Source organism: Procambarus clarkii, chromosome 14, assembly GCF_040958095.1.
Source record: "Procambarus clarkii isolate CNS0578487 chromosome 14, FALCON_Pclarkii_2.0, whole genome shotgun sequence".
NCBI classification, from domain to species: Eukaryota; Metazoa; Arthropoda; class Malacostraca; order Decapoda; family Cambaridae; genus Procambarus; species Procambarus clarkii.
Genome location: NC_091163.1, coordinates 43559895 through 43573825, shown reverse-complemented (window position 1 = coordinate 43573825; position 13931 = coordinate 43559895). Strand labels below are relative to the sequence as shown.

The 13931-nt window shown below is 51.6% G+C and overlaps 2 protein-coding genes across 2 annotated transcripts in view; both read right to left on the bottom strand.

The window, feature by feature from the left end:
• Positions 1 to 2480: 2480 nt before the first annotated feature.
• On the bottom strand, positions 2481 to 5267 carry LOC138364814 (TRIO and F-actin-binding protein-like). The gene has a single exon (XM_069324797.1). It carries the CDS (start codon positions 5265 to 5267, stop codon positions 2481 to 2483), a length of 2787 nt encoding a protein of 928 aa, XP_069180898.1.
• A 4614-nt stretch (positions 5268 to 9881) lies between these two features.
• LOC138364813 (telomeric repeat-binding factor 2-like) overlaps positions 9882 to 13931 on the bottom strand; it is a 41915-nt gene continuing 37865 nt past the window's right edge. Inside the window, exon 2 of the mRNA XM_069324795.1 lies at positions 9882 to 11256. Within this exon, the coding sequence (XP_069180896.1) occupies positions 9882 to 11256 (1375 nt within the window). The remainder of the gene's footprint in view (positions 11257 to 13931) is intronic.

Below are 13931 nucleotides of genomic sequence, written 5' to 3'. Positions count from 1 at the left end.
GTGTGATTGTTGGAGAGATTGTTGATGTGATTGTTGGAGAGAGTGTTGGTGTGATTGTTGGAGAGATTGTTGGTGTGATTGTTAGAGAGATTGTTGGAGATATTGTTGGTGTGATTGTTGGAGAGATTGTTGGTGTGATTGATGGTGTGATTGTTGGAGAGATTGTTGATGTGATTGTTGGAGAGAGTGTTGGTGTGATTGTTGGAGAGAGTGTTGATGTGATTGTTGGAGAGAGTGTTGGTGTGATTGTTGGAGAGAGTGTTGATGTGATTGTTGGAGAGAGTGTTGGTGTGATTGTTGGAGAGAGTGTTGGTGTGATTGTTGGAGAGAGTGTTGGTGTGATTGTTGGAGAGATTGTTGGTGTGATTGTTAGAGAGATTGTTGGTGTGATTGTTGGAGAGATTGTTGATGTGATTGTTGGAGAGAGTGTTGGTGTGATTGTTGGAGAGATTGTTGATGTGATTGTTGGAGAGATTGTTGGTGTGATTGTTGGAGAGAGTGTTGGTGTGATTGTTGGAGAGAGTGTTGGTGTGATTGTTGGAGAGATTGTTGGTGTGATTGTTAGAGAGATTGTTGGAGATATTGTTGGTGTGATTGTTGGAGATATTGTTGGTGTGATTGTTGGAGAGATTGTTGATGTGATTGTTGGAGAGAGTGTTGGTGTGATTGTTGGAGAGATTGTTGGTGTGATTGTTATAGAGATTGTTGGAGATATTGTTGGTGTGATTGTTGGAGAGATTGTTGGTGTGATTGTTGGTGTGATTGTTGGAGAGATTGCTGATGTGATTGTTGGAGAGAGTGTTGGTGTGATTGTTGGAGAGAATGTTGGTGTGATTGTTGGAGAGATTGTTGGTGTGATTGTTGGAGAGTGTGTTGGTGTGATTGTTGGAGAGAGTGTTGGTGTGATTGTTGGAGAGAGTGTTGATGTGATTGTTGGAGAGAGTGTTGGTGTGATTGTTGGAGAGAGTGTTGGTGTGATTGTTGGAGAGTGTGTTGGTGTGATTGTTGGAGAGAGTGTTGGTGTGATTGTTGGAGAGAGTGTTGGTGTGATTGTTGGAGAGAGTGTTGGTGTGATTGTTGGAGAGAGTGTTGGTGTGATTGTTGGAGAGATTGTTGGTGTGATTGTTAGAGAGATTGTTGGAGATATTGTTGGTGTGATTGTTGGAGATATTGTTGGTGTGATTGTTGGAGAGATTGTTGATGTGATTGTTGGAGAGAGTGTTGGTGTGATTGTTGGAGAGATTGTTGGTGTGATTGTTATAGAGATTGTTGGAGATATTGTTGGTGTGATTGTTGGAGAGATTGTTGGTGTGATTGTTGGTGTGATTGTTGGAGAGATTGCTGATGTGATTGTTGGAGAGAGTGTTGGTGTGATTGTTGGAGAGAATGTTGGTGTGATTGTTGGAGAGATTGTTGGTGTGATTGTTGGAGAGTGTGTTGGTGTGATTGTTGGAGAGAGTGTTGGTGTGATTGTTGGAGAGAGTGTTGATGTGATTGTTGGAGAGAGTGTTGGTGTGATTGTTGGAGAGAGTGTTGGTGTGATTGTTGGAGAGTGTGTTGGTGTGATTGTTGGAGAGAGTGTTGGTGTGATTGTTGGAGAGAGTGTTGGTGTGATTGTTGGAGAGAGTGTTGGTGTGATTGTTGGAGAGAGTGTTGGTGTGATTGTTGGAGAGTGTGTTGGTGTGATTGTTGGAGAGAGTGTTGGTGTGATTGTTGGAGAGAGTGTTGGTGTGATTGTTGGAGAGAGTGTTGGTGTGATTGTTGGAGAGTGTGTTGGTGTGATTGTTGGAGAGAGTGTTGGTGTGATTGTTGGAGAGAGTGTTGGTGTGATTGTTGGAGAGAGTGTTGGTGTGATTGTTGGAGAGAGTGTTGGTGTGATTGTTGGAGAGAGTGTTGGTGTGATTGTTGGAGAGAGTGTTGGTGTGATTGTTGGAGAGTGTGTTGGTGTGATTGTTGGAGAGAGTGTTGGTGTGATTGTTGGAGAGAGTGTTGGTGTGATTGTTGGAGAGAGTGTTGGTGTGATTGTTGGAGAGAGTGTTGGTGTGATTGTTGGAGAGAGTGTTGGTGTGATCGTTGGTGAGAGTGTTGGTGTGATTGTTGGTGTGATTGTTGGTGTGATTGTTGGAGAGAGTGTTGGTGTGATTGTTGGAGAGAGTGTTGGTGTGATTGTTGATGTGATTGTTGGAGAGAGTGTTGGTGTGATTGTTGATGTGATTGTTGATGTGATTGTTGGAGAGAGTGTTGGTGTGATCGTTGGTGAGAGTGTTGATGTATTGTGGTACAATAACAGTTAAGACCTTATCATCTCCCCCCCAGGTACGGTGGCCCTTACCCAATTGACCTGGCCCGTCCTATCCGCCACTGTCCCGGTCCGTTAGTGTCCCGGTCCGTTAGTGTCCCGGGGCCAGAGTCACGAACAGTTACGTACGTACCTACGAACGTTAACCTTTTTAGCATCTTCGTAGCGGCTGTGTTGGTATTCAGGCAGGCAGGTAAGTAAGAACACCTTGGTAAGTGTGTTCCGTCGCCTGGGGCAGCTCTCGACCACTCGCAGTGTGTTCCGTCGCCCGGGGCAGCTCTCGACCACTCGCAGTGTGTTCCGTCGCCCGGGGCAGCTCTCGACCACTCGCAGTGTGTTCCGTCGCCCGGGGCAGCTCTCGACCACTCGCAGTGTGTTCCGTCGCCTGGGGCAGCTCTCGACCACTCGCAGTGTGTTCCGTCGCCCGGGGCAGCTCTCGACCACTCGCAGTGTGTTCCGTCGCCTGGGGCAGCTCTCGACCACTCGCAGTGTGTTCCGTCGCCTGGGGCAGCTCTCGACCACTCGCAGTGTGTTCCGTCGCCTGGGGCAGCTCTCGACCACTCGCAGTGTGTTCCGTCGCCTGGGGCAGCTCTCGACCACTCGCAGTGTGTTCCGTCGCCCGGGGCAGCTCTCGACCACTCGCAGTGTGTTCCGTCGCCCGGGGCAGCTCTCGACCACTCGCAGTGTGTTCCGTCGCCCGGGGCAGCTCTCGACCACTCGCAGTGTGTTCCGTCGCCCGGGGCAGCTCTCGACCACTCGCAGTGTGTTCCGTCGCCCGGGGCAGCTCTCGACCACTCGCAGTGTGTTCAGTCGCCTGGGGCAGCTCTCGACCACTCGCAGTGTGTTCCGTCGCCTGGGGCAGCTCTCGACCACTCGCAGTGTGTTCCGTCGCCCGGGGCAGCTCTCGACCACTCGCAGTGTGTTCCGTCGCCTGGGGCAGCTCTCGACCACTCGCAGTGTGTTCCGTCGCCTGGGGCAGCTCTCGACCACTCGCAGTGTGTTCCGTCGCCTGGGGCAGCTCTCGACCACTCGCAGTGTGTTCCGTCGCCTGGGGCAGCTCTCGACCACTCGCAGTGTGTTCCGTCGCCTGGGGCAGCTCTCGACCACTCGCAGTGTGTTCCGTCGCCCGGGGCAGCTCTCGACCACTCGCAGTGTGTTCCGTCGCCCGGGGCAGCTCTCGAGCACTCGCAGTGTGTTCCGTCGCCCGGGGCAGCTCTCGACCACTCGCAGTGTGTTCCGTCGCCCGGGGCAGCTCTCGACCACTCGCAGTGTGTTCCGTCACCCGGGGCAGCTCTCGACCACTCGCAGTGTGTTCCGTCGCCTGGGGCAGCTCTCGACCACTCGCAGTGTGTTCCGTCGCCTGGGGCAGCTCTCGACCACTCGCACTGTGTTCCGTCGCCTGGGGCAGCTCTCGACCACTCGCAGTGTGTTCCGTCGCCCGGGGCAGCTCTCGACCACTCGCAGTGTGTTCCGTCGCCCGGGGCAGCTCTCGACCACTCGCAGTGTGTTCCGTCGCCCGGGGCAGCTCTCGACCACTCGCAGTGTGTTCCGTCGCCTGGGGCAGCTCTCGACCACTCGCAGTGTGTTCCGTCGCCTGGGGCAGCTCTCGACCACTCGCACTGTGTTCCGTCGCCTGGGGCAGCTCTCGACCACTCGCACTGTGTTCCGTCGCCTGGGGCAGCTCTCGACCACTCGCAGTGTGTTCCGTCGCCTGGGGCAGCTCTCGACCACTCGCAGTGTGTTCCGTCGCCTGGGGCAGCTCTCGACCACTCGCAGTGTGTTCCGTCGCCTGGGGCAGCTCTCGACCACTCGCACTGTGTTCCGTCGCCTGGGGCAGCTCTCGACCACTCGCAGTGTGTTCCGTCGCCTGGGGCAGCTCTCGACCACTCGCAGTGTGTTCCGTCGCCTGGGGCAGCTCTCGACCACTCGCACTGTGTTCCGTCGCCTGGGGCAGCTCTCGACCACTCGCACTGTGTTCCGTCGCCTGGGGCAGCTCTCGACCACTCGCAGTGTGTTCCGTCGCCTGGGGCAGCTCTCGACCACTCGCAGTGTGTTCCGTCGCCTGGGGCAGCTCTCGACCACTCGCAGTGTGTTCCGTCGCCTGGGGCAGCTCTCGACCACTCGCAGTGTGTTCCGTCGCCTGGGGCAGCTCTCGACCACTCGCAGTGTGTTCCGTCGCCCGGGGCAGCTCTCGACCACTCGCAGTGTGTTCCGTCGCCCGGGGCAGCTCTCGACCACTCGCAGTGTGTTCCGTCGCCTGGGGCAGCTCTCGACCACTCGCAGTGTGTTCCGTCGCCTGGGGCAGCTCTCGACCACTCGCAGTGTGTTCCGTCGCCTGGGGCAGCTCTCGACCACTCGCAGTGTGTTCCGTCGCCCGGGGCAGCTCTCGACCACTCGCAGTGTGTTCCGTCGCCTGGGGCTGCTCTCGACCACTCGCAGTGTGTTCCGTCGCCTGGGGCAGCTCTCGACCACTCGCAGTGTGTTCCGTCGCCTGGGGCTGCTCTCGACCACTCGCAGTGTGTTCCGTCGCCCGGGGCAGCTCTCGACCACTCGCAGTGTGTTCCGTCGCCTGGGGCTGCTCTCGACCACTCGCAGTGTGTTCCGTCGCCTGGGGCTGCTCTCGACCACTCGCAGTGTGTTCCGTCGCCTGGGGCAGCTCTCGACCACTCGCAGTGTGTTCCGTCGCCTGGGGCAGCTCTCGACCACTCGCAGTGTGTTCCGTCGCCTGGGGCAGCTCTCGACCACTCGCAGTGTGTTCCGTCGCCTGGGGCAGCTCTCGACCACTCGCAGTGTGTTCCGTCGCCTGGGGCAGCTCTCGACCACTCGCAGTGTGTTCCGTCGCCCGGGGCAGCTCTCGACCACTCGCAGTGTGTTCCGTCGCCTGGGGCAGCTCTCGACCACTCGCAGTGTGTTCCGTCGCCTGGGGCAGCTCTCGACCACTCGCAGTGTGTTCCGTCGCCTGGGGCATGTAAGTAATGTAATCTAACAAGTGAACAAAACAAAGTAAGAGTGCGACACGTGGTAGCAACACTGGCCGTCCATACAGCCTCTTCCAGGCCTATCTCAAGTTGGTAAACACCTACGGCCAGCTCCCACGGCCAGCACCCGCGGTCAACTCCCCCACCGGTCAACACCCCACCTTGTAAGACCATCACCACTGAACAGAAGTGTTCAAAAAAATGGCTTTGATAAAAACGTGCATAGAATGCAACATGAAGGTAGATTACCAACAGAGCTTTCAATGCCAACTCTGTTCAGCAGCCATACACAAAAAATGTGCCAACATGACTAACAATTCAAGGAGAAATGGTCCCAGTGACCACTCTGTGTACTGGCTCTGCAAAAAGGATGATGTAACTTTTTTGAAATTGATGGAAATCCTGGATAAAACTCCCGCCGAAAACAGAGAAATACTAATTAATGCCTGCATAGCAATTTCTAATGTCTTCAAACAAACTGTACTTGACACCAAGGTACAACCAGCTGTAGCACAGAGCTCTGTGGCAGCGGCGCCTGAGCAGGGCGCGGAGTCGGGGATGCCTGAGCAGGGCACGGAGTCGGGGATGCCTGAGCAGGGCGCGGAGTCGGGGATGCCTGAGCAGGGCACGGAGTCGGGGATGCCTGAGCAGGGCGCGGAGTCGGGGATGCCTGAGCAGGGCACGGAGTCGGGGATGCCTGAGCAGGGCACGGAGTCGGGGACCCCTGAGCAGAGCGCGGTGTCGCAGGCACCGGAGCAGAGCGCGGTGTCGCAGGCACCGGAGCAGAGCGCGGTGTCGCAGGCACCGGAGCAGAGCGCGGTGTCGCAGGCACCGGAGCAGAGCGCGGTGTCACAGGCACCGGAGCAGAGCGCGGTGTCACAGGCACCGGAGCAGAGCGCGGTGTCACAGGCACCGGAGCAGGGCACAGTGTCACAGGCACCGGAGCAGGGCACAGTGTCACAGGCACCGGAGCAGGGCACAGTGTCGGGGGCGCCGCAGCAGAGTGCGGTCCCTGGCAGAGGGAAACAAACAAAACAAGGCCCCAAAATCTGTTGGTATTACAGATGGGCTACCTGTAAGCATGGGGAATCGGGAAGAATAAATGGAACATGTACACACGATCACCCTAGAAAGTGCAGAAACCTCCTCAATACAGGTAAATGTACCAAAAGCTGTGAATTCTTTCACCCAGAAATTTGCAAGAACTCTTTGGACAGGAAAGAGTGCTTCAATGCTGAATGCCCAGCTTTTCATATAAGAGGTACCAGGCGAATAAAACCGACAGACTACCACTATGAAAACAGCCACTACTCCATCAACCGGGATAATTTTTTAGCAAGAGGAGGAGGAGAAGAATGGCTAAAAATGACCAGACTCTACCACCAACTCGGTCAAATGCTAGAGAGGACGCAAACACAGTGGCCTCCTTACCAGAGCCTCAGATATTAACACCAATTAAAGCATCCAGCACTTCCACTAACACGATAACATCATTTATATTTGCCAACATCCAGGGTATAAAAACACGCAAATCCAACAAAGTTCATTTTATAGATGGTCTCCTTCATAAGGCAAATGCAGTGTTTGCAGCCCTAACGGAAACTCACACAAAGGACTACCTTGATGGTGAAATATGGATCCCAGAATACAATCTCTTCATATGTGATAGGAAACACCGGCTTCAGGGTGGGGTCAGCCTCTACATCAAAGACACACTCATCTGTACTGAGCTGCTAAACACCTCAAATGATATGGTGGAAGTGCTGATAGTCAAAATAGAGATCCTAAATGTAGTTGTTGTCCTTGTATATAAGTCACCGGAGGCAAACCCTCAGCAGTTTAAAGACCAACTAATGAAAATAGAGCACTGCTTGGAAAACCTCACAAATCCAGCTCCGAACATCATCCTGCTTGGGGACTTCAACCTACGGCACCTGAAATGGAAGCACCTGGCTAATACAGTAATATCAGAAAGAATACCAGGAAGTAGCCTAAATGAGCAGGCACATGCAAATGACCTGCTACGGATGTGCGATAGGTTTGCCTTAAACCAGCAAATAGTAGAACCAACTAGGAAGGAGAACACGCTGGACCTCATTTTCACTAATAATGATGAGTTGATCGGGAACATAATGATTACAAATACCTGTTACTCAGATCACAACTTAATTGAAGTTCTGACAACCATGGGGAATGGACCTTCAAAACCAGTCCAGATTCCCATTGGAGGAGATTTCAGCAAATTCAACTTCAATAATAAACGGATAAACTGGGAGCAAATAAACCAGGACTTCACAGAAATAAACTGGGAAGAACAGCTAGGAAATGCAAACCTGAACCAGTGCCTGGAAAAAATAAGCTCAGTAGCACTAGAAATATGTTCAAACCGCATACCCCTAAGAAAAAAGAGAAAGAGATGCAGATTGGAACGGGAACGTCGTTCCCTATATAGGCGAAGAAAACGAATCGCGGAACAACTTGAGAGTCGCACCCTATCTCAAGAACGGCGAAGAAGGTTAGGTAGAGAAATAGAAACAATTGAACTCAAGCTACAAGAATCATACAAAACCCAGGAGAGGCAAAGAGAGCAAAAGGCCATCAGTGAAATAGAGAGAAATCCGAAATATTTTTTCTCCTATGCAAAATCAAGATCAAAAACCACATCTAGTATCGGGCCCCTGCGAAAGGGAGATGGAACTTTCACAGATGACAACAAAGAAATGAGCGAGTTACTGAGGAAGCAGTACGACTCTGTTTTCAGCGAGCCATTAAACGCACTAAAGATTGATAACCCAAATGAATTTTTCATGGATATGATACCAACATCAAATCACATATCAGACGTCGCCCTATCCCCACTAGATTTTGAAGAAGCCATAAACAGTATGCCTATGCACTCTGCACCAGGCCCGGATTCTTGGAACTCCATATTCATCAAGAACTGTAAAAAACCACTATCGCAGGCCCTTCACATTCTGTGGAGACAAAGCCTAGATACTGGCGTTATTCCTGACATACTAAAAACAGCAGAGATAGCACCACTCCATAAAGGAGGAAATAAGGCAGAGGCAAAAAATTACAGACCGATAGCACTAACATCGCACATTATAAAAATTTTTGAGAGAGTGCTAAGAAGTAAGATCACAAAATACATGGAATCACAGCATCTCCATAACCCCGGACAACATGGTTTCAGAACAGGGCGCTCTTGCCTGTCGCAGTTGCTGGACCACTATGATATGGCATTAGATGCTATGGAAGACAAACAAAACGCTGATGTAATTTACACAGATTTCGCAAAAGCTTTTGATAAATGTGACCATGGTGTTATTGCACATAAAATGCGTTCAAAAGGAATTACCGGGAAAATAGGCAGATGGATCTACAATTTCCTGACTGACAGAACCCAATGTGTAATAGTCAACAAAATAAAATCCAGCCCATCAACCGTGAAGAGCTCAGTCCCCCAGGGTACTGTGCTTGCTCCAGTACTTTTTCTCATCCTCATATCGGACATAGACCAGAACACAACCTATAGCACTGTATCATCCTTTGCAGATGACACTAGGATTTTCATGAGAGTTGGCAACATAGAGGACACGGCAAACCTCCAATCAGATGTAGATCAGGTCTTTCTATGGGCTACAGAAAATAATATGATATTCAACGAGGATAAGTTTCAGCTCATGCGCTACGGAAAAATTGAAAATATAAAAACAGAAACCACGTACAAAACTCAGGCAAATCATAACATAGAACGAAAAGACAATGTAAAGGACCTGGGTGTACTCATGTCGGAAGACCTTACCTTTAAAGAACACAATAAAGTAGCCGTCACAACTGCAAGAAAAATGACAGGTTGGATAACAAGAACTTTTCACACTAGAGATGCTATACCGATGATGATACTTTTCAAAACGCTTGTGCTCTCTAGAGTGGAGTACTGCTGCACAATGACAGCACCTTTCAAAGCTGGAGAAATTGCTGACCTAGAGAGCGTGCAGAGATCCTTTACTGCTAGAATCCACTCAGTAAAACATCTAAATTACTGGGACCGACTAAAGAGCCTAAATCTGTACTCCCTTGAGCGCAGGCGGGAGAGATACATAATAATTTACACGTGGAAAATAATTGAGGGGCTGGTCCCAAACCTGCACACAGAAATAACACCACATGAGACCAGAAGACATGGCAGGATGTGCAGAATACCCCCGTTGAAAAGCAGAGGTGCAACAGGTACTCTGAGAGAGAACTCTATCAACATCAGAGGCCCGAGACTGTTCAACACGCTTCCACTACACATAAGGGGCATAACTGGCCGACCCCTCACAGTGTTCAAGAGAGAACTATCAACATCAGAGGCCCGAGACTGTTCAACACGCTTCCACTACACATAAGGGACATAACTGGCCGACCCCTCACAGTGTTCAAGAGAGAACTGGATAAGCACCTCCAAAGGATACCTGATCAACCAGGCTGTGACTCATACGTCAGGCTGCGAGCAGCCGCGTCTAACAGCCTGGTTGATCAGTCCAGCAACCAGGAGGCCTGGTCGACGACCGGGCCGCGGGGACACTAAGCCCCGGAAGCACCTCAAGGTAGCCTCAAGGTAAGGTAAGGGGCTGCTCTCGACCACTCGCAGTGTGTTCCGTCGCCCGGGGCAGCTCTCGACCACTCGCAGTGTGTTCCGTCGCCTGGGGCTGCTCTCGACCACTCGCAGTGTGTTCCGTCGCCTGGGGCAGCTCTCGACCACTCGCAGTGTGTTCCGTCGCCTGGGGCAGCTCTCGACCACTCGCAGTGTGTTCCGTCGCCTGGGGCAGCTCTCGACCACTCGCAGTGTGTTCCGTCGCCCGGGGCAGCTCTCGACCACTCGCAGTGTGTTCCGTCGCCTGGGGCAGCTCTCGACCACTCGCACTGTGTTCCGTCGCCTGGGGCAGCTCTCGACCACTCGCAGTGTGTTCCGTCGCCTGGGGCAGCTCTCGACCACTCGCAGTGTGTTCCGTCGCCTGGGGCAGCTCTCGACCACTCGCAGTGTGTTCCGTCGCCCGGGGCAGCTCTCGACCACTCGCAGTGTGTTCCGTCGCCTGGGGCAGCTCTCGACCACTCGCAGTGTGTTCCGTCGCCTGGGGCAGCTCTCGACCACTCGCACTGTGTTCCGTCGCCTGGGGCAGCTCTCGACCACTCGCAGTGTGTTCCGTCGCCTGGGGCAGCTCTCGACCACTCGCAGTGTGTTCCGTCGCCCGGGGCAGCTCTCGACCACTCGCACTGTGTTCCGTCGCCTGGGGCAGCTCTCGACCACTCGCAGTGTGTTCCGTCGCCTGGGGCAGCTCTCGACCACTCGCACTGTGTTCCGTCGCCCGGGGCAGCTCTCGACCACTCGCAGTGTGTTCCGTCGCCCGGGGCAGCTCTCGACCACTCGCACTGTGTTCCGTCGCCCGGGGCAGCTCTCGACCACTCGCAGTGTGTTCCGTCGCCTGGGGCAGCTCTCGACCACTCGCACTGTGTTCCGTCGCCCGGGGCAGCTCTCGACCACTCGCAGTGTGTTCCGTCGCCCGGGGCAGCTCTCGACCACTCGCAGTGTGTTCCGTCGCCCGGGGCAGCTCTCGACCACTCGCAGTGTGTTCCGTCGCCCGGGGCAGCTCTCGACCACTCGCAGTGTGTTCCGTCGCCCGGGGCAGCTCTCGACCACTCGCAGTGTGTTCCGTCGCCCGGGGCAGCTCTCGACCACTCGCAGTGTGTTCCGTCGCCCGGGGCAGCTCTCGACCACTCGCAGTGTGTTCCGTCGCCCGGGGCAGCTCTCGACCACTCGCAGTGTGTTCCGTCGCCCGGGGCAGCTCTCGACCACTCGCAGTGTGTTCCGTCGCCCGGGGCAGCTCTCGACCACTCGCAGTGTGTTCCGTCGCCCGGGGCAGCTCTCGACCACTCGCAGTGTGTTCCGTCGCCCGGGGCAGCTCTCGACCACTCGCAGCTTCACGTAAACTGGATATAACTCAACTGTTCTCTACTACACAACACGGATGATCGGTTATAAGGAAACATTGTAACCGGCGAGGTTCATCAAGACGGAGTCCTTCGTGTTAGTTATATATACATTCTCTGCGTCAAACTTGTAGTAAATATGTCTTTTATGATATTATAATTAGTTTTATAATAGCAAGATATTATACCAGTACTTATTAAGTAAATAAACACTAGTGAACATGAAATATGAGAGAAGGTGGCTGGTGGGAGCATTTACTATCACCAAATGCACCTGTTCACCTAGTAATAACTATAGCTAGGGGTGTACCTTAGCTATACATACCCATTTTTAATTTATTTTGTTTGGTTTTATTTTGAAATTAAATCTGGCAGAGACATAAAATAAAAATATGTTACACAAATGATGTTAGGTAAAGAGAAGGGTAAAAACTTGTAAAACTTCTCTCATTGAATATTTAGGCCTATAGTTATGTCTATATGGACTATTATAGCCTGTTACATAAGAACAAAGGTAACTGCAGAAGGCCTATTGGCCCATACGAGGCAGCTCCTATTCTATAACCACCCAATCCCACTCATATACATGTCCAACCCGCGCTTGAAACAATCGAGGGACACCACCTCCACCACGTTACGCGGCAATTGGTTCCACAAATCAACAACCCTGTTACTGAACCAGTATTTACCCAAGCCTTTCCTAAATCTAAACTTATCCAATTTATACCCATTGTTTCTTAAAAGAGAGAGGGAAGCAGGGGGGCAAGACCTCTTCCTGATACACAGTTAAGCTGTGTAACAATAACTATCACAAGACACCACAGCTGTGAAGGCTGTGTAGCAATAACATCCACACCCCACAGGACGGCCAGTCATACATGGACTCAGAAGAGAACAAGAAATGTAAGACTATTAGCAGTAAGATATCTACATTATACACAAGAATATCTTCCAATACTCCTGAGTGTATGAAGTAATTACAGAGCTCAAAGTACCTCATACCATTTGGTCTGAGGTCACTGATAACAGGCCAATCACAGATATAGTGTTGGAGAGTTTGTCCTCTCAAGTAGGATTGCAAAAATATGTTTTTTTTCAGCTAGAGGGTTATAAACCCATGGAACCGCCTACCCGCTGAAGCCGTAAAGGCGAAAACCCCCACTACTGTGTGTGTGTGGTCCCTATTACTGTGTGAGTGGTCCCTATTACTGTGTGTGTGTGGTCCCTATTACTGTGTGTGTGTGGTCTCTATTACTGTGTGAGTGGTCCCTATTACTGTGTGAGTGGTCCCTATTACTGTGTGTGGTCTCTATTACAGTGTGTGGTCCCTATTACTGTGTGTGTGGTCCCTATTACTGTGTGTGTGGTCCCTATTACTGTGTGTGTGGTCCCTATTGCTGTGTGTGTGATCCCTATTACTGTGTGAGTGGTCCCTATTACTGTGTGAGTGGTCCCTATTATTGTGTGTGGGTCCCTATTACTGTGTGTGTGATCTCTATTACTGTGTGTGTGGTCCCTATTACTGTGTGAGTGGTCCCTATTACTGTGTGTGTGGTCCCTATTACTGTGTGAGTGGTCCCTATTACTGTGTGTGTGGTCCCTATTACTGTGTGTGTGGTCCCTATTACTGTGTGTGTGGTCCCTATTACTGTGTGAGTGGTCCCTATTACTGTGTGAGTGGTCCCTATTATTGTGTGTGGGTCCCTATTACTGTGTGTGGTCTCTATTACAGTGTGTGGTCCTTATTGCTGTGTGTGTGGTCCCTATTACTGTGTGTGGTCTCTATTACAGTGTGTGGTCCCTATTGCTGTGTGTGTGGTCCCTATTACTGTGTGTGGGTCCCTATTACTGTGTGTAGTCCCTATTACTGTGTGTGTGGTCTCTATTACTGTGTGTGTGTGGTCCCTATTACTGTGTGTGGTCTCTATTACAGTGTGTGGTCCCTATTACTGTGTGTGGTCTCTATTACTGTGTGTGGGTCCCTATTACTGTGTGTGGTCTCTATTACTGTGTGTGTGGTCTCTATTACTGTGTGTGTGGTCCCTATTGCTGTATGTGTGGTCCCTATTACTGTGTGTGGGTCCCTATTACTGTGTGTGGTCCCTATTACTGTGTGTGTGGTCTCTATTACTGTGTGTGTGTGGTCCCTATTACTGTGTGTGTGGTCTCTATTACAGTGTGTGGTCCCTATTACTGTGTGTGTGGTCCCTATTACTGTGTGTGGTCTCTATTACAGTGTGTGGTCCCTATTGCTGTGTGTGTGGTCCCTATTACTGTGTGTGGTCCCTATTACTGTGTGTGTGGTCCCTATTACTGTGTGTGTGGTCCCTATTATTGTGTGTGGGTCCCTATTACTGTCTGTGGTCCCTATTACTGTGTGTGTGGTCCCTATTACTGTGTGTGTGGTCCCTATTATTGTGTGTGGGTCCCTATTACTGTGTGTGGTCCCTATTACTGTGTGTGTGGTCTCTATTACTGTGTGTGTGTGGTCCCTATTACTGTGTGTGTGGTCTCTATTACAGTGTGTGGTCCCTATTACTGTGTGTGTGGTCCCTATTACTGTGTGTGTGGTCCCTATTACTGTGTGTGTGGTCTCTATTACTGTGTGTGTGGTCCCTATTACTGTGTGTGTGGTCCCTATTACTGTGTGTGGTCCCTATTACTGTGTGTGGTCC